General features: G+C 45.7%; 1 protein-coding gene across 1 annotated transcript in view; it reads left to right on the top strand.

Moving 5' to 3' along the window:
• The window catches only part of ITFG1 (integrin alpha FG-GAP repeat containing 1), a 349655-nt gene that overhangs the window by 275848 nt on the left and 50977 nt on the right, over positions 1-22830 (top strand). The window contains exons 15-16 of the mRNA XM_077451682.1: positions 19424-19548; positions 21431-21513. Coding sequence (XP_077307808.1) covers positions 19424-19548; positions 21431-21513 — 208 coding nt within the window. The remainder of the gene's footprint in view (positions 1-19423; positions 19549-21430; positions 21514-22830) is intronic.

Below are 22830 nucleotides of genomic sequence, written 5' to 3'. Positions count from 1 at the left end.
GTTAAAAAACAGCTGCGCAAATACTGTGCGACATAAAAAAATTACAACACCCATCCATTTATTCTTTAGGGCCTCTGCTTTAAAAATAATATGTAATGTTTCGGGGTCCTTAAAGCGGGATTCCACCCTAAAGTGGAACCTCCGCTGATCGGATCCCTCCCCCCCTCCGGTGTCACAATTGACACCTTTCAGGGGGGAGGGGGGTGGAGATACCTGTCAAAGACAGGTATTTACACCCACTTCCAGGCATAGACTCCCGTGGGAGTCTACGCCATTTCCTGCCCTGCCGCACTGTCTGCTGGGACACACACGGGAACATAAAAAACAAAACGCATGAGTGTTAGTGTGAATGAGACCCCGGTCATGCCGTTAGGCTGTCATCTTTTTTTACATGAGGCATTCATTGCACAGTCTCTTTGCCGCGGAATAGATTGGAGTGCGCATCTTTGCATGACATATCTCGCTTTTCATTGGAGCGTTTCGGGTCAGAATAGACATTGGGCTCCCGTAACCCGGCGCCAAGCTATTCCTGATACTAGACCAAGCCGCTGTGAGGAGCTTTAGCCTTCAATAAGTACAGGTATCCCGGAGCAGCAGGAAACCCGACTTCAGTTAAACACTTTATGATATTCCGAGCGGCGAATGTATTTTGAAGGTAATGGCTTTCACCCTGAAAAGCATCGCCGAGGACTGTGCTAAATCCAGATCAATGGCATCTATTCCTTTCTTTCTCATGGATGGTTACCCGCACAAATGGCTCCTTTTTTTTTGTAAATGGTTTGAAATAAATATACAAAGACAAAACCACATTTGATCGTACAGATGGCAGACGCTCGTTACGTCCAACATGTTCATATAATTGTGATGGTCAGGTGGTCATAACCATTTGACCATACAGTTTAATTGGAGTTTATGGCAATGTTTATATCTGCCTGGAGAGAGAGAGATTGTTCTCTAATGGTGGACAACCACGTGATGAACGCTGAGAGCGAGACTTGAATTAATTTTCTGAAGGACAATAAAGCTTTCCTTCTGGAGTGGATGGAAATGTGTAATATTAATCTTGTAATGGTTAATGGACAGAGAAATATGGTGGCCCTCCTGCAGACTGGGTTGGAGAAGCCCCTCCACTTGGGAGGTATTTATCAACAATATCCCTCAAGAAATCTATGAGGATAAATTACTGTATTTTTCTGGCATATAATGCGCACTTTTATAGGCTGCCACCGAGGGGAAGGAGGGGGGCGAATGCCGCCGAAATATACAGAGCTAGATCCCCTGTGTACCCGCTTGGCTTGCAGTCCCTCCCAGGCCCGCCCCCTGGAAGGCTCCTAGCATTGACGTCCCGGCACTGGACCGGCGTTATGTCCATCATATGATCCGGGCCAAGGGGCGGGACTGGGCGTGACGCGGAGCCGAGTACACAGGAGATCTGGCTCTTTCTATTTCGGTGAGGCTGCAGATGGGCATTGATCAGGCTGCAGTGAGGAGCAAGGTTGCAGATGGGCACTGATTAGACTGCAGTGAGGAGCAAAGCTGCAGATGAGCACTGATTAGGCTGCAGATGGGCACTGATTAGACTGCAGTGAGGAGCAAGGCTGCAAATGGGCACTGATTAGGCTGCAGTGAGGAGCAAGGCTGCAGATGGGCACTGATTAGGCTGCAGTGAGGAGCAAGGCTGCAGATGGGCACTGATTAGACTGCATTGAGGAGCAAGGTTGCAGATGGGCACTGATCAGGCTGCAGTGAGAAGCAAGGCTGCAGATCGGTACTGATTAGGCTGCAGTGAGGAGCAAGGCTGCAGATGGGCACTGATTAGGCTGCAGATGGGCACTGATTAGGTTGCAGATGGGCACTGATTAGGCTACAGATGGGCACTGATCAGGCTGCAGTGTGGAGCAAGGCTGCAGATGGGCACTGATTAGGCTGCAGATGGGCACTGATTAGGCTGCAGATGGGCACTGATCAGGCTGCAGTGAGGAGCAAGCCTGCAGATGGGCACTGATTTGACTGCAGTGAGGAGCAAGGCTGCAGATGGGCATCGATTAGACTGCAATGAGGAGCAATGGCAAGGCTGTGGATGGGCACTGATTAGACTGCAGTGAGGAGCAATGGCAAGGCTGTGGATGGGCACTGATTAGGCTGCAGTGAGGAGCAAGGTTGCAGATGGGCACTGATTAGGCTGCAGATGGGCACTGATTAGGTTGCAGATGGGCACTGATTAGGCTACAGATGGGCACTGATCAGGCTGCAGTGTGCAGCAAGGCTGCAGATGGGCACTGATTAGGCTGCAGATGGGCACTGATTAGGCTGCAGATGGGCACTGATTAGGCTGCAGATGGGCATCGATTAGACTGCAATGAGGAGCAATGGCAAGGCTGTGGATGGGCACTGATTAGGCTGCAGTGAGGAGCAAGGTTGCAGATGGGCACTGATTAGGCTGCAGATGGGCACTGATTAGGCTGCAGATGGGCACTGATTAGGTTGCAGATGGGCACTGATTAGGTTGCAGATGGGCACTGATTAGGCTACAGATGGGCACTGATCAGGCTGCAGTGTGGAGCAAGGCTGCAGATGGGCACTGATTAGGCTGCAGATGGGCACTGATTAGGCTGCAGATGGGCACTGATCAGGCTGCAGTGAGGAGCAAGCCTGCAGATGGGCACTGATTTGACTGCAGTGAGGAGCAAGGCTGCAGATGGGCATCGATTAGACTGCAATGAGGAGCAATGGCAAGGCTGTGGATGGGCACTGATTAGACTGCAGTGAGGAGCAATGGCAAGGCTGTGGATGGGCACTGATTAGGCTGCAGTGAGGAGCAATGGCGAGGCTGCGGATGGGCACTGATCAGGCTGCATTGGTGGGCACTGATTAGGCTACAGATGGGCACTGATCAGGCTCCAGTGTGGAGCAAGGCTGCAGATGGGCACTGATTAGGCTGCAGATGGGCACTGATTAGGCTGCAGTGAGGAGCAAGGCTGCAGGTGGGCACTGATTAGGCTGCAGATGGGCACTGATCAGGCTGCAGTGAGGAGCAAGCCTGCAGTTGGGCACTGATTTGACTGCAGTGAGGAGCAAGGCTGCAGATGGACATCGTTTAGACTACAATGAGGAGCAAGGCTGCAGATTGGAACTGATTAGACTGCAGTGAGGAGCAATGGCAAGGCTGTGGATGGGCACTAATCAGGCTGCATTTATGGTTAATGGTGAGGCTGCAGATGGGCATTGATCAGGCTGCAATAATTGGGAATGGTGAGGCTGCAGATGGGCACTAATCAGGCTGCAATAATGGGGAATGACCCTTATTTTGCTTCGAAACTCTTTATTTAAAATGTAAGTTTTTTTCCTGAAACTTCTCTCTTAAAATGAAGCTACGTGTTGTACGGCGATAAATCCGGTAATTCCACTTTTTCAGATTGCTGGAACATTCTGAGATGAGGTGGGATCGCTGATTAATCAAAGACCAGTCTCGGCACCCAGGCTTGTTTAAGTGACTTAGTAGCTAATGAATTCATGTTGATTAGATCACTGTCAGATATTAGTTGCTAGATGCGGATTAGCATACTGTTTAAGTTGTTCCTTAGCTATGTTAATTATATTCTTGTTTACCGTTTACATTGTATACAATACTGTGATCAGGCCACCTGATCTTGTGTGGTATATACAGTGCCTTGAAAAAGTATTCATACCCCTTGACATTTTCCATGTTTTGTCATGTTACAACCAAAAATTTATTTTATTGGGATTTTATGTGATAGACCAACACAAAGTGCCACATTATTGTGAAGTGGAAGGAAAATTATAAATGGTTTTCAAATTTTTTTGCAAGGTGAACCTCCGCCCCAGTCTCAAGTCTTTTGCAGACTCTAACAGGTTTTCTTCTAAGATTGTCCTGTATTTGGCTCCATCCATCTTCCCATCAACTCTGACCAGCCTCCTGTCCCTGCTGAAGAAAAGCATCCCCACAACAGGATGCTGCCACCACCATGTTTCACAGTGGGGATGGTGTGTTCAGGGTGATGTGCAGTGTTAGTTTTCTGCCACACATAGTGTTTTGCTTTTAGGCCAAAAAGTTCAATTTTGGTCTCATCTGACCAGATCACCTTCTTCCACGTGTTTGCTGTGTCCCCCACATGGTTTCTCACAAACTGCAAACAGGACTTCTTATGACTTTCTTTCACCAATGTCTTTCTTCTTGTCACTCTTCCATAAAGGGCAGATTTGTGGAGAGACGACTAATAGTTGTCCTGTGGACAGATTCTCCCACCTGAGCTGTGGATCTCTGCAGCTCCTCCAGAGTTACCATGGACCTCTTGGCTGCTTCTCTGATGAATGCTCTCCTTGCCCGGCCTGGTCAGTTTAGGTGGACGGCCATGTCTTGGTAGGTTTTCAGTTGTGCCATACTCTTTCCATTTTCTGATGATGGATTGAACAGAGCTCTGTGAGATGTTCAAAGCTTGGGATATTTTTTTATAACCTAACCCTACTTTACACTTCTCCACAACTTTATCCCCGACCTGTCTGGTGTGTTCCATGGACTTCGTGGTGCTGTTTGTACACTAATGTTCTCTAACAAAGCTCTGAGGGCTTCTCAGAACAGCTGTATTTATACTGAGATTAAATTACACACAAGTGGACTCTATTTACTATTTAGGTGATTTCTGAGGGCAATTGGTTCCACTAGATTTTAGTCAGAGTTATCAGAGTAAAGGGGGCTGAATATAAATGCATGCCACACTTTTCACATATTTATTTGTAAAAAAAAATTGATAAGAATTTATAATTTTCCTTCCACTTCACAATTATGTGCCACTTTGTGTTGGTCTATCACATAAAATCCCAATAAAATATATTTGTTTTTGGTTGTAACATGACAAAATGTGGAAAATTCAAGGGGTACGAATACTTTTTCAGGGCACTGTATTCTGTGTGATTTTTCAATAAAGATTTCCAGTTCCATTTTGCACCTAAACTAGTGTCTAGGATCTTGGGTGCAATATTCAGCTATAATACCTGGTTCCTGGTTCCAGACTGGAGAACGCTATATCTTGATGGAGGCACCCAAGCTGGGTGGTGGACGGTTCCGTCACAGGCTTTATAAATGGCTGGATGCAGAAATGTCGTCTTTACATCTTGCAGAACTCGCAGCAAATGCCCCTTTATAAACAGTCTTGAGCCACTGACGACAGCAGTATTGATACAGTGATACATAATGGCTGCTTCAATAGCTTTTAATTGCCTTAAGTGTATATAAAAGCTAATGGAGTCCGGTTAATATAACAAAGTGATGCAATAAATACGTCAGGCAGCTTAAGTAAAGCAATAAATATTGTGGAGAGGGCTCGGTGCTGCCCGGCTCATACAATCGTTTATCTGGTTAAACCACGTTGTCATGAGGCAGCCCCGCAGCTTGTGAGCCGGGTGAGACAGATGCTTTTCTTAGAAGCCACAGTCGAGGTGGATGGGGGAATCCTCCACACTGCGCTATTGTATTCTGACAGCTGTGAGACTCCCCCATTATCAGAATAAACAGATCGGTGCTGAAGCTTTTTGCCTGCAGCACTGATCGAACGGCAGGGTGGATAAGCAGAAATCGACTGGTAGATCATCTTCTATTCAACTTGAGACACAGCAATTAACAGTGAAGTAAATGTAGTCTTCTAGAGTCATGCATTGGAACATTCTAGGAGACGACCCTATAACTGTCCTCTGAGGAATTGTCAACATTCAGATTGCTGTACACAATTCAATGAATATTCAAAGAATAAGACCCCTTTCACACTGGGGCATTTTTCGGGCGTTTTTTCAGGCGCTTTAGCGTTAAAAAAAAGCGCCTGTAAAGCGCTTGAAAGAAGCTGCAACTGCAATCCCAATGTAAATGCCCAAGTGCTTTCACACTGAGATCCTTTTCGCACTGGGACATTTTTCAGGCGCTTTAGCTTTAAAAAAAAGCGCCTGTAAAGCGCCTGAAAGAAGCCGCAACTGCAATCCCAATGTAAAAGCCCGAGTGCTTTCACACCAAGGCGCTGCGCTGGCAGGGCGTCAAAAAAAGTCCTGCAAGCAGCTTCTTTGCAGCTCTTTTGGAGCGGTGAATACAACGCTCCTAAAGCGCGCCTTCCCATTGAAATCAATGGGAAGCGCCTGTAAAACGCCTGAAAAGCGCTATTGGCAGCAGCGTTTTGTGGGTGCTTCTAACCCTTTATTTGGCGACTAGCAGGGGTTAAAAGCGCCCCAATAACGCTCGAAAAACGCTGGTAAAGCGCTGCTAGTTTAAGCGGCACTTTACAAGCGTTTTTCGGGCGCTGACATTGTGAAAGGGCTCTTAAAGCACTTGGGCTTTCACATTGGGACTGCAGATGAGGCTTCAAGCGCTTTACAGGCGCTTTTTTTAACGCTAAAGCGCCTGAAAAACGCCTGAAAAACACCCCAGTATGAAAGGGGTCTTAGAGTGTACAACACCAGCCAAGCATACCAAATTCCAGTGTCTTTTTTGCTTTCAATAAACAAAATACAGTTCTCAGTCTGCTGATGTGTTTGTTTTCCACCACCGTAGTACTTTCTCAATAGGGTCTGACCTAAGATCTACCTCCAACCACCAGCATATTAACCTGGGGTAATTACAAGAATATAAATGGAATGTGTTCTCTTGCCTAACCAAAAAGTCCATGTTCTTTGGCATTCCAATGGACAACCTCTTCTGCTATATGTCTCGAAAGTCAACACTGGAGTGCTTCTCTCCTAACTATTCCTCCATAGTAGGAGGAGCTGGTGAAAGCCAGCTATAAACATTCTTACTTGCGTCTACTTAAATTCCGAATATTCAGCTTTTTGCATTACCCCAGTTGTGACTGGTTCTCTTCGACATCTATACTTGCTTGACCAGGCATCGTAATGGTGAAGTGCTGGAGTTAAGATCCAAGCAATGGCAAGCTCTTGGGAACATAAGAATCATGCACATATTTGTATGGTTTTAGAATAAGATTTTCGACACAATTGGTTGGTGTGAGACGTAGGCCTACTTTACCATTACTCTAGTTCTCATGATCCAGTCCTGCAGTGTACCATACCAGTGACATTAATGCAGCATGTTTCAAGAAACACAAAGGTGACAGCATAAATGAGCACGGTGGTAGTCAGACTGGAGTCGGGAACATTATAACAATGTCTCAAGTGTACTGAGGAGATGGGTAACACCTGCTCGCTAGTCTCTTCAGTAATGATCCTGCAGAGTGACTGAAAGAATTTTTTTACATTGAACAAAAACTAATCTTATTAGGAGGAAGCGAGATTCTACCTACATGTTTGGGCTTGCATTGTATTTGACAAAGCCGTGTGACAACCTTAAAGATTACAGATTGAGGTCTCCAAACTCCAATTCCTACCATGGATCACATGCCGTGATGATGGAACCAAGTGTGGCCCAAAATGCTGCATTTATTGGTCACCTTAACAGAGCTCATATTAAAAACTAAAATTTGGCTGCACCAAACAATTCATCAACCAAAAAAAAAACGTAATGTCTCTTCGTTAACTAATGGTAACATAAAATGTTACATAATGTTAAATCTGATTTAAGGGTCTTCAAACAAGACATTCAGATGAGATAGTAGATCCAGATCTTAAGATAATATAAGTAGGTGCTTTTTATTCACTGCAGTGGAGAAATACAACACAGTTCTCTGCTACTATAAGCGAGCAAAAGTGAAAGTGTTTCTGCCGTACAAACATCAAATTTTACAATATATACGATATATATATATACACATATACATACAATATATATGCATAAGTTCTAGGCGTGTTATAGGTGTGATCGTATAGTTTAGTCCAATCAGCATTCATATCTTCTTAGTAGCAAGGGAACAGTTAAATGTGTGGTTACATAATGTGACTGGCAAAAAAATAGAATTCAGCAGCATCTGGTCAGTTCAGACTGGTTTTGGTACGAAGGCCTATTTTGAGCAGCTTTCTGGGTTCTTATCAGTAACTCAGCATTATCAGACCCCTATAATTCTACTCAATAAGATACAGGCATGTACTGGCCATCGGGACTACTGGGAGTTTCCCGGTGGGCCGATGGCTCAGTGGGCCACTCTGATGTAAGGGGGCTGCTGATGGGACACTGTGATGTAAGGGGGCTGGTGATGGGACACTCTGATGTAAGGGGGTGCTGATGGGACACTCTGATGTAAGGGGGCTGGTGATAGGACACTCTGATGTAAGGGGGTGCTGATGGGACACTCTGTTGTAAGGGGGCTGGTGATAGGACACTCTGATGTAAGGGGGCTGCTGATGGGACACTCTGATGTAAGGGGGCTGCTGATGGGACACTCTGATGTAAGGGGGCTGGTGGGACACTCTGATGTAAGGGGGCTGATGGGACACTCTGATGTAAGGGAGTGCTGATGGGACACTCAAAATGTAAGTGGGCCGGTCTGGATGAAGTCCAGGGCCAAATTTCTGTCCCAGTCCAGCCCTGATAAGATAACATAAAATGTGACATTGGACACGCTTTTTTTTAAAGCACTCTGAATGACAATCAAAGTACCTCTCAGTACATCTTAGTTTGACGCTAACAGCCCTGTTCACACGTTGCGTTTGCTTTGCTTCAAAAATTATACCCCATGTTGTCTTCTTGGTGCTTCAAAGCATCTCCAAAGCCTCCATAGAAGTCTTTGGAAACGCTCAATAACAGCACCTGCAGCTTTTGAGAGACTTTTTATTCAGACTTAAAGTGGAAGTAAACGCTGATGGGTTTTACTTCCTCTTTTTTTCCCTTGCAAAGTAAAAGCATTGCATATTAGCCCATTATGTTGCACTTACCTGCAAATGAAGCCCCCGATGTCCCAGCTGGTGGCCGCATCCATCTTCACCCCTCTTCCTTTCCAGGGCCGTGGACTCCGGCTCTGTGACTGGGTGACGTCGCTCCCATGATTGTGCCCTTTCTTCGATGTGCATGCGCCGATGACGTCGGCACAAGCGTATATGGTAAATATCTCCTAAACCGAGCAGGTTTAGGAGATATTTATATTTCCAGTACCTTCAGGTAAACCTTATTATAGGCTTACCTGTAGGTAAAAGTGGTATAGCTAGGTTTACAATCATTTTAAGCCTCATACACATAATGAGATTATCAGAGGAATGATCGTCCGTTTTTTTTTTTTTTTTGGTTTTTTTTGCATGCTTGTCATATATTGAAAATGAAGAGGTTACTCAACTTACGAAAAGTTTTCGTACAACAAAATACAACTTTGGAAGTGAAGTAATGTAATGGATTCTTTTGTTTCCTTGCTCTTCCAATTTTTTTTTCGGATGAAAACTGTAGTGATTAAATGAAAATCATATGATCTGGTATCGTATGAGAACATTTTTCGTGTTTGTCCTTTCGGATAAACTGTCGTGATCGGCTCTCGAAAGCTGTGTACTGATGATCGGATTATTGAACGATTGATTCGAAAGCGGTAATTTTCATCTGATTTTCTGATCGTGTGTGCTAGGTTTTAGCTTTGCTTTGTTTTGGAGGAATTGCAGGTATGAGATATCCCAGGATATACTGGGAAACCAACAAGAAACCTGGAAAGACATCAGCAGTCACCTCCAGTCCATGTGTATATATTCTGGAGGTGTCTGGTGCAGACATCCCATCAGGTGTGCAGCGTGGAGCAGCAGGAAGGTGAGCGGGGTCCGGACTGGAGCAGCTAGCAGACAGCTCACATGGTGTGCAACATGGGAATGCTATAGCAGAAGGTGAATGGGACTGGAGAGTGAGGACTGAGCAGAGGAGGATCAGCAGTGCTGGGGAACCAGAGCAGGGGAAACTAGCAGATGTCATATGTGGTGCGCAGCATGGGAGAAATATAGCCGGAGGTAAGCGGGGACCAGAGGATCAGCAGAGCTAGGAGTTACTACTGAGGAGGGGATCTGCTGAATGAGGGTACTAATGAGCTAGAGATCTGCTGAACGAGGGTACTAAACAGCTGGAGATCTATGGAAAGAGGGTACTAATAAACTGGGTATCTGCTGAACGGGGGTCTTAGTAAGCTGGAGATCTGCTGAATAAGGGTACTAATGAGCTGGGGATCAGCTTAATGGGGGTATTAATGAGCTGGATATCTGCTGAATAATGCCGTGTACAGACGACCGGACTTTTCGAGGGACTAGGTCCGACAGTCTTCCCGACAGACTTTCGGCAGAGTTCCGGCGGACTTTCCGAATGAACGGACTTGGCCACACACAATCACACCAAAGACAGACGGATTTGAACGTGATGACGTACGACTGGACTAGAATAAGGAAGTTCATAAGCAGTAGCCAATAGCTGCCCTAGCGTCGGTTTTTGTCCGTCGGATTAGCATACACACAAATGGATTTCTCGGTCCGGACAGAGTTCCGGTGGGAAAATTTAAAACGTTCCATTTCTAAAGTCCGCCGGATTTTTGGCAAGCAAAGGTCTGATGGAGCCCACACACGATCAAATTGTCCGTTGGACCTGTGCTGTCAAAAAGTCTTGTCGTATGTACGCGGCATAAGGGTACTAATGAGCTGGAGATCTGCTGAATAAGGGTGTTAATGAGCTGAAGATCTAAGGAATAAGGGTACTAATGAGCCGGGGATCTGCTGAACGGGGGTATTAATGAGCTGGAGATCTGCTGAACAGGGCTATTGATGAGCTGGAGATCTGCTGAATAAGGGTACTAATGAGCTGGGGATCTGCTGAATAAGGGTACCAATGAGCTAGAGATCTGCTGAATAAGGGTATTAATGAGATGGAGATCTGCTGAACGGGGGTATTATTGAGTTGGAGATCTGCTGAATAAGGCCGCGTACACACGGGCGGATTGTATGGCCTACTTAGTCCGTCATACAATCCAACGGACAGTCCGTCCTACTTTCGAATGAACGGACTTGACCACACACGGATGCACAAACAGTCCGTCGAAAGCTTGCGCGATGACGTGTACAGCACGTACGACGGGACTAGAAATAGGACGTCGAATACACAGCAATGCAACCTTCCGCCGTGTAAATCCTTTCTGAGCATGCGCCATTCTTAGTCCGTCGAACTAGCCTACTCACGAGCGGATTGTCCGCTGAAACCAAAGTATGACGGACAGTATTACGGAAATTCCGAAATACTTAGTAAGCCAGACTGCACGCTGAAAAAGTCAGCTGAAGCCCACACACGAGCGGACTGTCCGCTGAAATGTGTTTCGACAGACTAAGTTGGCCATACAGTCCGCCCATGTGTACACGGCTTAAGGGTACTAATGAGCTGGGGATCAGCTGGAGATCTACATAAAGATGGTACTAATAAACTGGGTATCTGCTGAATAAGGGTATTAATGAGATGGAGATCTGTCGAACGGGGGTATTAATCAGTTGGAGATCTGCTGAATAAGGGTACTAATGAGCTGGGGATCTGCTGAACGGGAGTAATAATGAGCTGGAGATCTGCTGAATAAGGGTACTAATGACCTGGAAATCTGCTGACCGGGAGTATTGATGAGCTGGCGATCTACATAAAGAGGGTACTAATAAACTGGGTATCTGCTGAATAAGGGTATTAATGAGCTGGAGAGCTGCTGAATAATGGTATTAATGAGCTGGGCATCTGCTGAACGGGGGTATTAATGAGCTGGAGATCTGCTGAATTACGGGTACTAATGAGCTGGAGATTTGCTGAACAAGGGTACCTATGAGCTGGGAATTTGTTGAACGAGGGTATTAATGAGCTAGAGATCTGCTGAACGAGGCTACTAATCAGCTGGAGATCTACGGAAAGAGGGTACTAATAAAGTGGGTATCTGCTGATTAAGGGTAATAATGAGCTGGGCATCTGCTGAACGGGGGTATTAATGAGCTGGAGATCTGCTGAATAAGGGTACTAATGAGCTGGGGATCTGCCGAATGGGGGTACTATTAAACTGGGGCTCTACTGGGCCCCTTTAAACCAAGCAGAAAATCAACACACAGGACATTTGCCAAGCTTCATTAAAGCTTTAAAAGTGCATCACAGAAGCATCAATAACCCATAAAGAAAACATGTTTTAGGCGCTTTAATGTGTGTTAAAGTCCAAGGAAGTGTAAATGAGCCCTTACTGTCACATGGAAGAATGTACCCATGTCAATGGACTGGAGCATATGGGTTGGCTTATAAATCTCCATAAAGATATGTTCTAGACCTGACCCAATGAACCAAAACCTCTTAAGCAAATGAATGGAAAGAATTAGCTTCTGGTCCCTCAGGGCTCGTATAAATGAGTGTTGTGTTATTGCTTCTGATGCACACATCAAATGCAGGTTCAATAGAGTAACGTAGATGACCATTCAGAGGCTCTTTGGCCTGTTTGTGTTGAACTGAACAAGTCCTATTGAAGTGCACATAAATGGCAGACAAAGCAAGTCAAGCGCTGCATTTGAGCAACACTGCGTTCAAATGGAAAGGGACACACTTCTGTATACATCCTTAAAGCGGAGTTCCACCCACATAAAAGTCAGCAGCTACAAAAAGTGTACTAAAAAGAGGGTATCCGCCCCTCCCCCCCCCCCCAAAATGACATGCCAAATGTGGCATGGTAGGGGTGTCATCTGCACTTAAAGCGGTTTCAGCCATTTCTGTGCTTATTAAAAGTCAGCAGCTACAAAAAGTGTACACCCTCACTTCTCTCCCTTGCCTCTCTCCGGCGCCGGCATTACAACTGTGGGCACCCAGCTGTGACAGCTTACGGCTTCAGAGCCGGGTGCGCACTGCGCATGCGCCTCCTCAATGGTCGGGTAATCTTCTGGGACCTGTGACGTGTCCCAGAAGATTGCAAGGGGGGAGGAGAACTTCTGCTCGAGTCGCTTAGGCGGCCCAAGCGGAAGTGGGAGCTGGTGTCCCCCCACCCCCCAAAAACATGACATGCCAAATGTTGCATAGGAGGGGAGGAGGAGGAGAACATCTGCTGGAGTCGCCTAGGCAGCCCAAGCAGAAGTGGGAGCGGGTACCCTCCCCCAACCCCCCAAAAAAATGACATGCCAAATGTGGCATAGGAGGGGGGGGGGAGGGAATGATTAAAACGTAACTTCCCCTTTTGGGTGGAGCTCCACTTTAGCGAGACCCTGCCGTATCTTTAAAGATATAATAGTTCTAGTAACCGGCAACCTCCCTACCATTCCAGCACTGCAGCCTCTCAAAATTCATTGCTTTTAGAAGCCATGCACCATGGTTCCTTCCTTCAAGCCGCACGTCTCTATAGAAATCAGCAGTGAGGTAGGGGGTTAGTGCAAGGAGCCACTCGGCAAAGGTCACGGGCACTCCAAGAAGTGGTGAATGCCAAAGAGACTTCTGACAACAATGAACCATTCCTATGCAAGTGGGGAATATTCCGGTGATTGGCCTTGTATGTGTTGCACCCTATAGTCATGTTATAAAGTGGAGTTCCAGCCTTATTTTTATTTTTTTTAAAGACACTCGTGATGTTATTTCCTAAATCACTATTAACCACTTCAATACGGGGCACTTTCACCCCCTTCCTGCCCAGTCCAATTTTCAACTTTCAGCGCTGTCGCATTTTAAATTGCGCGGTCACCCAAACAAAATTTTTACATTTTTTTCCGGACAAATAAATAATACATTTTTTTTGTTGGTATTTGATCACCACTGTGTTGTTTTTTTTTTTATTTATTTTTTGCGCTACAAATAAAAAAATACTTTTTGGGGAAAAAAAATAAGTTTTTCTTCATTCCTGTTACAAAACTGTAAATAAGTAAGTTTTCTCCTTCATTGATGAACACTAATGAGGCAGTACTGATTGGCACTGATAAGGCACTTGTATACAGCACTGATGGGCACTCATAGGTGGCACTGATGGGCACTCATAGGTGGTACTGGTGGACACTTATAGATGGCACTGATAGGCAGCACTGATCAGGAGGCACTGGCAGGCATCACTGATAGGCACTGATTGGAATCCCTAGTGGGATCTAGTAGGCATACTTGGTGGTCTCCAGCGGGCATCCCTGGTGGTGTCCAGTGCATTGGGTCTGCACTGATAATCCATGCGCTGATTATCAGCGCAGACCAACACCCCCCCCCCCCCCCCCCCCACACACACACACACACACACACACACCAGTCAAGAGAGCAGCCGATCAGCTCTCCTTTATTCGCATCTATCAGCGTGAATAGAGGAAAAGCCAATAAACAGCACTTCCTGATTACCATGTGATGAGCTGTGATTGGAGACAGCTGATCACATGGTAAAGAGCCTACGTCATAGGCTCTCTACGAGGATGGGAGATGTGGTGTGTCAAAGTAACACATCACACCACCAATCGCCATACTGCGTGCCCCCTGCTTTTACTGCTGGGCGTCATATGGTGCCCATTTAGGATAATAGAACCATTTTCCACCCGTCATTCTGCTATATGGCAGGGGGGGGGGGTTAAAATGGTAGTATATATATATATATATATATATACTAACCTTTATCTTCTTTTGCGAGCGCACTCCCATCTTATATGTGGGCATGTGAAGACAACTAGTATCTTATTCCGGGCAAAGGTGCTGCTCTCCGCCCTGGAAATAACACGATGATACCAGGCGGCGCTGCCCACTGACTCCTGGGATTGATGACACTCCTCTTCCAGGTGCCAATACTTTTTTTTAACATGCTGCAATGAACCGAATGGTGCAAAGATAGGAATGTGGGTAAAAGTCTGCTTTAAGTCAGCAAAGCCAGCTACCTTATTTCTATTCGGACAGATTCTCTTCATGGACAGTTTGTTCTCAGTATGAGTGCAAGAACAATGCGGCACATTATTAGCGATCTTACTGCGCAGACTGCAGTGCGCGTTCTATGGCGTGCCACCAAAAATTGAACGTTTGAATTTCTTCGTCTTATAGAAAGTACATCATGATTCCATGCCATCCCTAGTTACCGCTGAACACATAAGATTCCTCAGGCTTAGTAATTCGGCCCACAAGATGACGGCCTTCATTGGCACGCTGTAAACGTGAGGGTCCAGCTCCCCTCGCCAGTAATTATACACCCAGCGGCTGAGCAAATGATTAAACTGATCCGTCACAAGTTTTCCTGCTGAAGTGTGAAATATTTCAATGATCGGCCTTGTGTTGCCATTAAACAGTACAAAGGGGGAAATAATTGCTTCTTTTGTTTTCCAGACAGTGCTGGAAAATATCTGGGGACGTCTGGCCAAGGCGGCAACACCGGATCCGAAACATCTGAAACATTTCTGTTTTATAGTTTCTGTTATAGAAAGAATTACATTTCAGATCTGTTTAGTCCCCAGTGCTGGAAATGTCCTTGAGTCGTGTCTCATAGACTGGAACAAAAAACAATCGAAAATCTTTCTATCTCTATCTGTTTATCTACAGATCAATACTTCCTAACATTCCAAATCTGCTTCTACAACATATTTCACTTTCCTACTTTTCTTTTCGTTTTTTTTTTTCTTCCTTCCTTCCTTTCCTTCCTTCCTTCCTTCTCTCTTTCCTTCCTTCCTTCCTTCCTTCCTTCCTTCCTTTCTTTCCTTTTTTCTTTCTTTTTCCTCCTTCTCTCTCTTTTTTCTCTTTCTTTCTTTCTCTTTCTGTACTTTGAATTTTTCATCTCTCTTTCTTTCCTCTTTTTCTCTCTTCTCTTCTCTTCTCTTTTTCCATTTCTCCCCTCTTCCCCTCTCTCTCTCTTCCCCTCTCTCTCTCCTCATCTCTCTCTCTCTTTCTTTCTCTCTTTCCCTCTCTCTTTCCCTCTCTCTCCCTCTCTCTCTCTCTCTCTCTCTCTCTCTCCCTCTCCTCTCTCTCTCTCTCTCTCTCTCTCTCCCTCTCCCTCTCTTTCTCTCTCTCTTTCTCTCTCTCTCTATTTTTCTCCCTCTCTCATCTCTCCCCTCTCTCTCTTTTTCCACTCTCTCTCTCTTTCCTCTCTCACGCATTCCTCTCCCTCTCTCTCTCTCCCCCCTCCCCCTTTCTCTCCCCCCTCTTTCTCATCTCTCTCTCTCTCTCTTTCTTTCTTTCTCTCTATTTCTCTTTCTTTCTCTCTCTCCTCATCTCTCTCCATTTCTCTCTCCCCCTCTCTCTTTTTCCACTCTCTCACTCATTCCTCTCTCTCTCTCCCCCTCTCTCTCTCCCCCTCGCTCTCTCCCTCTCTCTTCTCTTCCCCCCCTCTCTCTTCTCTCTCTCCCCCTCTCTCTTCTCTTTTCCCCATGTCTCTCTCTCTCTCTCTCTCTCTCTCTCTCTCTCTCCCACTCTTTCCCCCTCTCTCTCCCCCCTCTCTCTTTCCCCCCTCTCTCTTTCCCCCCTCTCTCTTTCCCCCCTCTCTCTTTCCCCCTCTCTCTCCCCCCTCTCTCTTTCCCTCTCTCTCTCCCCCCTCTCTCTTTCCCTCTCTCTCCCCCCTCTCTCTTTCCCCCTCTCCCCCCTCTCTCTTTCCCCCTCTCTCTCCCCCCTCTCTCTTTCCCCCTCTCCCCCCTCTCTCTTTCCCCCTCTCCCCCCTCTCTCTTTCCCCCCCTTCCCCCTCTCTCACTCTTTCCCCTCTCACTCCCCTTCTCTCTTTCCCCTCTCTCTACCTCCCCTCTCTCTTTCCCCTTCTCTCCCCCTCTCTCTCTCTTCCCCCCTCTCTCTTTCTCTCTCTTCCCCCGCTTTCTCTCTCCCTCTCTCTTCCCCCCTCTCTCTCCCCCACTCTCTCTTTCCTCTCTCTCTTTTCTCTCTCTCTCTCTACCCCCTCTCATTCTCACTCTATTTTTCTCTTTCTTTTTATCTCTCTCTCTCATTCTTTCTTTGCCTGTCTGCTTCTACATATCTTTTTCTTTTTCTTTCTTCAGGCATTACCTGCCTGTATGAATTAGTGACAGTCTGACAGACACCATGGCTGTACACAAGTAACCACCCATCGGAGTACTTCCATGCATACAGTGATGAACAGGCGGTGCTGGGTGCACACAGGTTGCGTCTAGGGCCGCTCATCCGTTCCTGTAGGAGTGTAACTGATCAGAAGTGCAAATACAGGTTTACAATCACAGTTTATGTCTGCCTGTCATTGATTTGTACAGGCTGCCAGCCGTGGTTATATGGTAACACCCTTGACTCCGGGGTGTGGCCAAATTCGTCCGCATGCATGTCCACTAAATATCTATCATATCTATCATATCTATCTCTATTTATATTTCTTCATAGGGTTTAAGCCTTTTTTCCCTCAAAGCGAAAAAAAAATGTTTTAACTGCTTAAGACGTTTTGTCTGGCATTGGGTTTTTATTTGTTGGCCACTTATCTAAAATCCACTTTTGACATCTTGTCCAAAATCAAACTATGTTGCAGAAGAAAAAAAAAACTTCTGTGTTATTGCTATTTACAGATGGCATCAAATTTGTAATTTTTCTTTTGCCTATAGTTCTACTTGAAGTCCTGGATTTTTTACCTATTTTTTTACCTATGCACTATCATTTGTCACCATGACAGCTCTGGGAAGTTAGGTATAGGAGAGTTGGGTGTTTCTTGCAGGGATACTCTGAAATATCCAAAGGTTGGAGAGAACAGACTGCAGATTGGTAACTACAGTGGCAAAAATAATGATTTGACCCCCTGCAGATTTTGTACGTTTGCCCACTTACAAAGAAATGCAGGGCCTATAATTTTTATCACAGGTGTATTTTAAATGATAGAGACAGAATATCAACCAAAAATCCAGAAAAAAACACAATACAAATGTTATAAATTGAGTTGCAGTTCAGTGAGTAAAATAAGTATTTGATCCCCAAGCAAAACATGACTTAGTACTTGGAGAAACCCTTGTTGGCAATCACAGAGGTCAGACGTTTCTTGTAGTTGGTGACCAGGTTTGCACACATCTCAGGAGGGGTTTTGGTCTTCTCTAAATCCTTAAGGTTTCTTGGCTGTCGCTTGTCGCTTTCAGCTCCCTCCATAATTTTTTTTATAGAATTAAGGTCTGGAGATTGGCTAGGCCACTCCATGACCTTCACATGCTTCTTCTTGAGCCACACCTTTGTTGCCTTGACGTTATGTTTTGGGTCATTGTCATGCTGGAAGACCCATCCATGACCCATCTTCAGTGTCCTGGCTGAGGGAAGAAGGTTCTCATCCAATATTTTACAATACATGGCCCGTCCATTGGACCCTCAATGCGGCAGCTGGTCAAACCACCACTGGACCATTACCAGGACTGCTGCCCAATAATAGAGCTGGAAGTTAGGCATTAGTACGACCTGTACCTTTGGCAGAGAAACAGTCCCAAAGCGTAATGTTTCCACCTCCGTAGGGATGATGTTCTTAGGGTCATAGTCAACATTTTTCTTCTTCCAAACAAGGTGAGTCAAAGAGCTCAATTTTGTTCTCATCTGACCACAGCACCTTCTCCCAAACCTTCTCTGAATAATTTGCATGTTCATTGGCAAACTTCAGACGGCCCAGTTGGTCGGGAAATATTTCCAACATGTTAGAAAATTGGGTCCGACGGAATCAGTCCGATAGGACACATTCCGACGGATTCTCCGACCGTGTGTACAAGGGCTTAGTCAAACAGTGATGCCGCTTACAGGCCACTAATAAACAGGACAGGGACACATCAAGGGCCCCGGGGTCCCATGAAGTTGTACCCACTGCACAGACTGGGTTCAAGTCATGGCCCCACCAAGTATGCCAAAACCAGTGTCCGTCTCCAAGCCCTGGTTCTGGGCTGATCTCTCACTTTTCTCATGATCCTCCTCACCCCATGAGGTGAAACCTTACATGGAGCTCCAGACCGAGGGCGATTGATGGTTATTTTGTATTTCTTCCATTCGCGAATTATCGATCCCAACAGTTGTCTCCTTCTCACCAAGCTTCTTGCTGATGGTCTTTTTAGCCCATTCCAGCCTTGTGCAGGTCTACAATCTCATCCCTGATGTCCTTTGACAGCTCTTTGGTCTTGGCCATGATGGTGAGGTTTGGGTGGAAGAAAGAGATTCTGTGGAGAGGTGTCTTTTCTACACATAACGAGTTTTCGTTGGGAGCACCTTCTTACATTGACAGGACTAATCTGTGTACCACATGAGCACCTACCTGTACATCAGTGTTTCCCAATGCCAGTCCCCAAGGCATCCCAACAGGTCATGTTTTCCGACTTTCCAATTTTTTTTGCGGTTTTATCAGTAATTACTGATGGCCATTTTCATCTGAGGGAAATCCTGAAAACCTGACCTGTTGGGGCGCCTTGAGGACTGGAGCTGAGAAACGCCGATGTAAGGAAATGACTTGTGCTCTTTAAATTGTTACCAAACCCCAATTTGTGCAAAATGACGTAAAAGAACCATTAAAATCCATCCTTAGTAAAAGTATGCAACGCTGCCACACATAGGAGCTCTCGATAAGCGTTTTACTCCATGTTTACATGTGTAGGGCTGGGAGTAAGTGATTATTCCTGTGTTTAATTTCAGCCGGGCAGCTGAGTCAGTCGGCACACATGGCTCTCCAGCTGCCGTACAACGTCCTGGGATTAGGGCGCAGCGCCAACTTCCTCGATCATCTGTATGTCGGAATCCCTCGTCCGTCTGGAGAAAAGGTCAGTATAGCCTATATGTGCTAAATGTCTATAATATGTATTGGTGTAGCATAATGCTAGTGAGAGGTATGGGGGTGGGGGGGGGGGGGAATAAAATGCTTCTTCCTCCCTAGTACGAGGACATTACAGAGCAGGAGTTAATGTGATTGGTAGGCTGCAGTATATTGTTTTTTTGTTTTTTTCAGTTTAGATACGCTTTTTATGCAGAATCTACATACTTATCAGAGAGAACCTAAGTTGAGAATGACATGAAAGCAAAGCAAGAATAATGTTTTCATAAATTACAGATTTTCTTTAACCCCTGAAAAAGCGTCCTCCAAACTGCAGGCCATGGGCTGGATGTGGCCCTTTCCTTCCCTATATCCGACTCTTGGGGAACTATTTCTCTCCCTGACACTACCAGTGGGGCATAATTCCTCCCATTGACCCCAAAGATGGGGCACTATTCCTCCCACTGACACAATGATGGGGCACTATTCCTTCCACGGCTACCAAAGATGGGGCACTATTCCTTCCACTGACACCAATCTGACACCAATGATGGGACACTATTCCTTCCACCGATACCAATGATGGGGCACTATTCCTCCCACTGACACCAATGCTGGGACACAATTCCTTCCATGGATACCAATGATGGGGCATTATTCATACCACTGACACCAATGATGGAGCACTATTCCCACTCACACCAATGATGGGGCACCATTCTTCCCACTGATACCAATGATGGGGTACTATTCCTCCCACTGACACCAATGATGGAGCACTATTCCTCCCACTAACACCAATGATGGGGCACTATTCCTCAGACTGACACCAATGATGGGGCACTCTTCCTCCCATTGACACCAATGATGGGCCACTATTCTTCCTACTAATACCAATGATGGGGCACTATTCCTTAGACTGACACCAATGATGGGCCACTATTCTTCCTACTAATACCAATGATGAGGCACTATTCTTATCAATGATGGGACACTATGCCTCCCACTGACACCAATGATGGGGTACTATTCCTCAGACTTACACCAATGGCGGGGCACTATTCCTCCCACTGACACCAATGATGGGGCACTATTCCTCAGACTGACACCAATGGTGGGGCACTATTCCTCCCACTGACACCAATGATGGGGCACTCTTCCTCCCAATGACACCAATGATGGGACACTTTTCTTCCTACAAATACCAATGATGAGGCACTATTCTTACCAATGATGGGGCACTATGCTTCTTGCTGACACCAATGATGGGGCAATATTTCTCCTACTATTACCGACAATGGCAAACTATTCCTTCCATTGATACCAATAATAGGGCACTATTTCTTCCAGTAATTGTTTTACTCCCATTGACCACCAGGTCTTAGGAATTGTTTATTTCCACTAATGCTGTGATGTTTGTTAAAAATGTCTTGATGCATTGGAGATAAAGACCAGCTCTAGATAGGTAGATAGACTTGCAGCAAAGATCTGCAAAAGAATAGCAGCCCATAAACAGCCAATGTGAAGTCATCCCTGCAGGGAGGTGTAGCCTGGATGTTGGGGGTTACCATTCCCTCCACTGGTTGATTGTAAAGGCCCCGGCTGAGTCGTGTCTGCAGACAGTGAGCATTTTGTGAACGCCTCTGTTCATTAGTCTGCTTTATAATTGGGGCCATGCTGTGCTCTGCCTGATAAATCTACTTAGTCATCCATCATTAGACATGACGAACATTTCCTAATAAATCATCTAAATGGCCGGTGAAAAGTCCAATTACATCCCAGTTTTAAAATGAAATCTGTTTCCATTGCACCGCTGTATTCTGGTCGATCGCTCTGTTCCGCAGGGATGTCTGCGCAGCTTCTATTAGTCTTATGTTGGTTTCTCTTTTCAGCAAATGCGGCGACAGGAATGGACGGCAATCATTCCGAATTCCCAGCTCATCGTCATTCCGTACCCCCACCAACAGCCTAAAAGGTAATAACATCGCAAGAACCAAGTCTAGACCTGTAGCTCATCATTACTATTTATTGTTATTGTGGCTCTTTTTTTTTTTTTTAATCTTGTTGTTGAATTAGATGGCGGTTAGGCATTATCCCTCAGGCTCTGTTCACATACGGTATCTCACAAAAGTGAGTACACCCCTCACATTTTTGTAATTATTTTCTTCTATCTTTTCATGTGACAACACTGAAGAAATGACACTTGTCTACAATGTAAAGTAGTGAGTGTACAGCTTGTATAACAGTGTACATTTTCTATCCCCTCAAAATAACTCAACACACAGCCATTAATGTCTAAACCGCTGGCAACAAAAGTAAGTACACCCCCTAAGTGAAAATGTCCAAATTGGGCCCAATTAGCCATTTTCCCTCCCCTGGTGTCATGTGACTCGTTAGTGTTACAAGGTCTCAGGTGTGAATGGGGAGCAGGTGTGATAAATTTGGTGTTATCGCTCTCACTCTCTCATACTGGTCACTGGAAGTTCAAAATGGCACCTCATGGCAAAGAACTCTCTGAGGATATTTAAAAAAAGAATTGTTGCTCTACATAAAAATGGCCTAGGCCAGTAATAGTGAACCTTGGCACCCCAGATGTTTTGGAACTACATTCCCCATGATGCTCATGCCCTCTGCAGTGTAGTTGAGCATCATGGGAAATGTAGTTCCAAAACATCTGGGGTGCCAAGGTTCGCCATCACTGGCCTAGGCTATAAGAAGATTTCCAAGACCCTGAAACTGAGCTGCAGCATGGTGGGCAAGACCATACAGCAGTATAACAGGACAGGTTCCACTCAGAACAGGCCTCGCCATGGTCCACCAAAGAAATTGAGGTCACATGCTCAGCGTCATATCCAGAGGTTGTCTTTGGGAAATAGACGTATGAGTGCTGCCAGCATTGCTGCATAGGTTGGAGGGGTGGGGCGGGGGTCAGCCTGTCAGGGCTCAGACCACACACTGCACCAATCTGGTTTGCATGGTTGTCATCCTAGAAGGAAGCCTCTTCTAAAGATGATCCACAAGAAAATCCCGCAAACAGTTTGCTGAAGACAAGCAGACTAAGGACATGGATTACTGGAACCAGGTCCTGTGGTCTGATGAGACCAAGATAAACGTATTTGGTTCAGATGGTGACAAGCGTGTGTGGAGGCAACCAGGTGAGGAGTACAAAGATAAGTGTGTCTTGTCTACAGTCAAGCATGGTGGTGGCAGTGTCATGGTCTGGGGCTGCATGAGTGCTGCCGGCACTGGGGGGCTACAGTTCATTGAGGTAACCATGAATGCCAACATGTAC

The sequence above is a fragment of the Lithobates pipiens genome, unplaced genomic scaffold (assembly GCF_037356315.1).
Source record: "Lithobates pipiens isolate NorthernLeopardFrog02 unplaced genomic scaffold, aLitPip1_a1.2 Scaffold_10, whole genome shotgun sequence".
Lineage (NCBI taxonomy): Eukaryota > Metazoa > Chordata > Amphibia > Anura > Ranidae > Lithobates > Lithobates pipiens.
The sequence above is the reverse complement of the archived record's forward strand: the minus strand, read 5'-3'. Positions and strand labels throughout refer to the sequence as shown.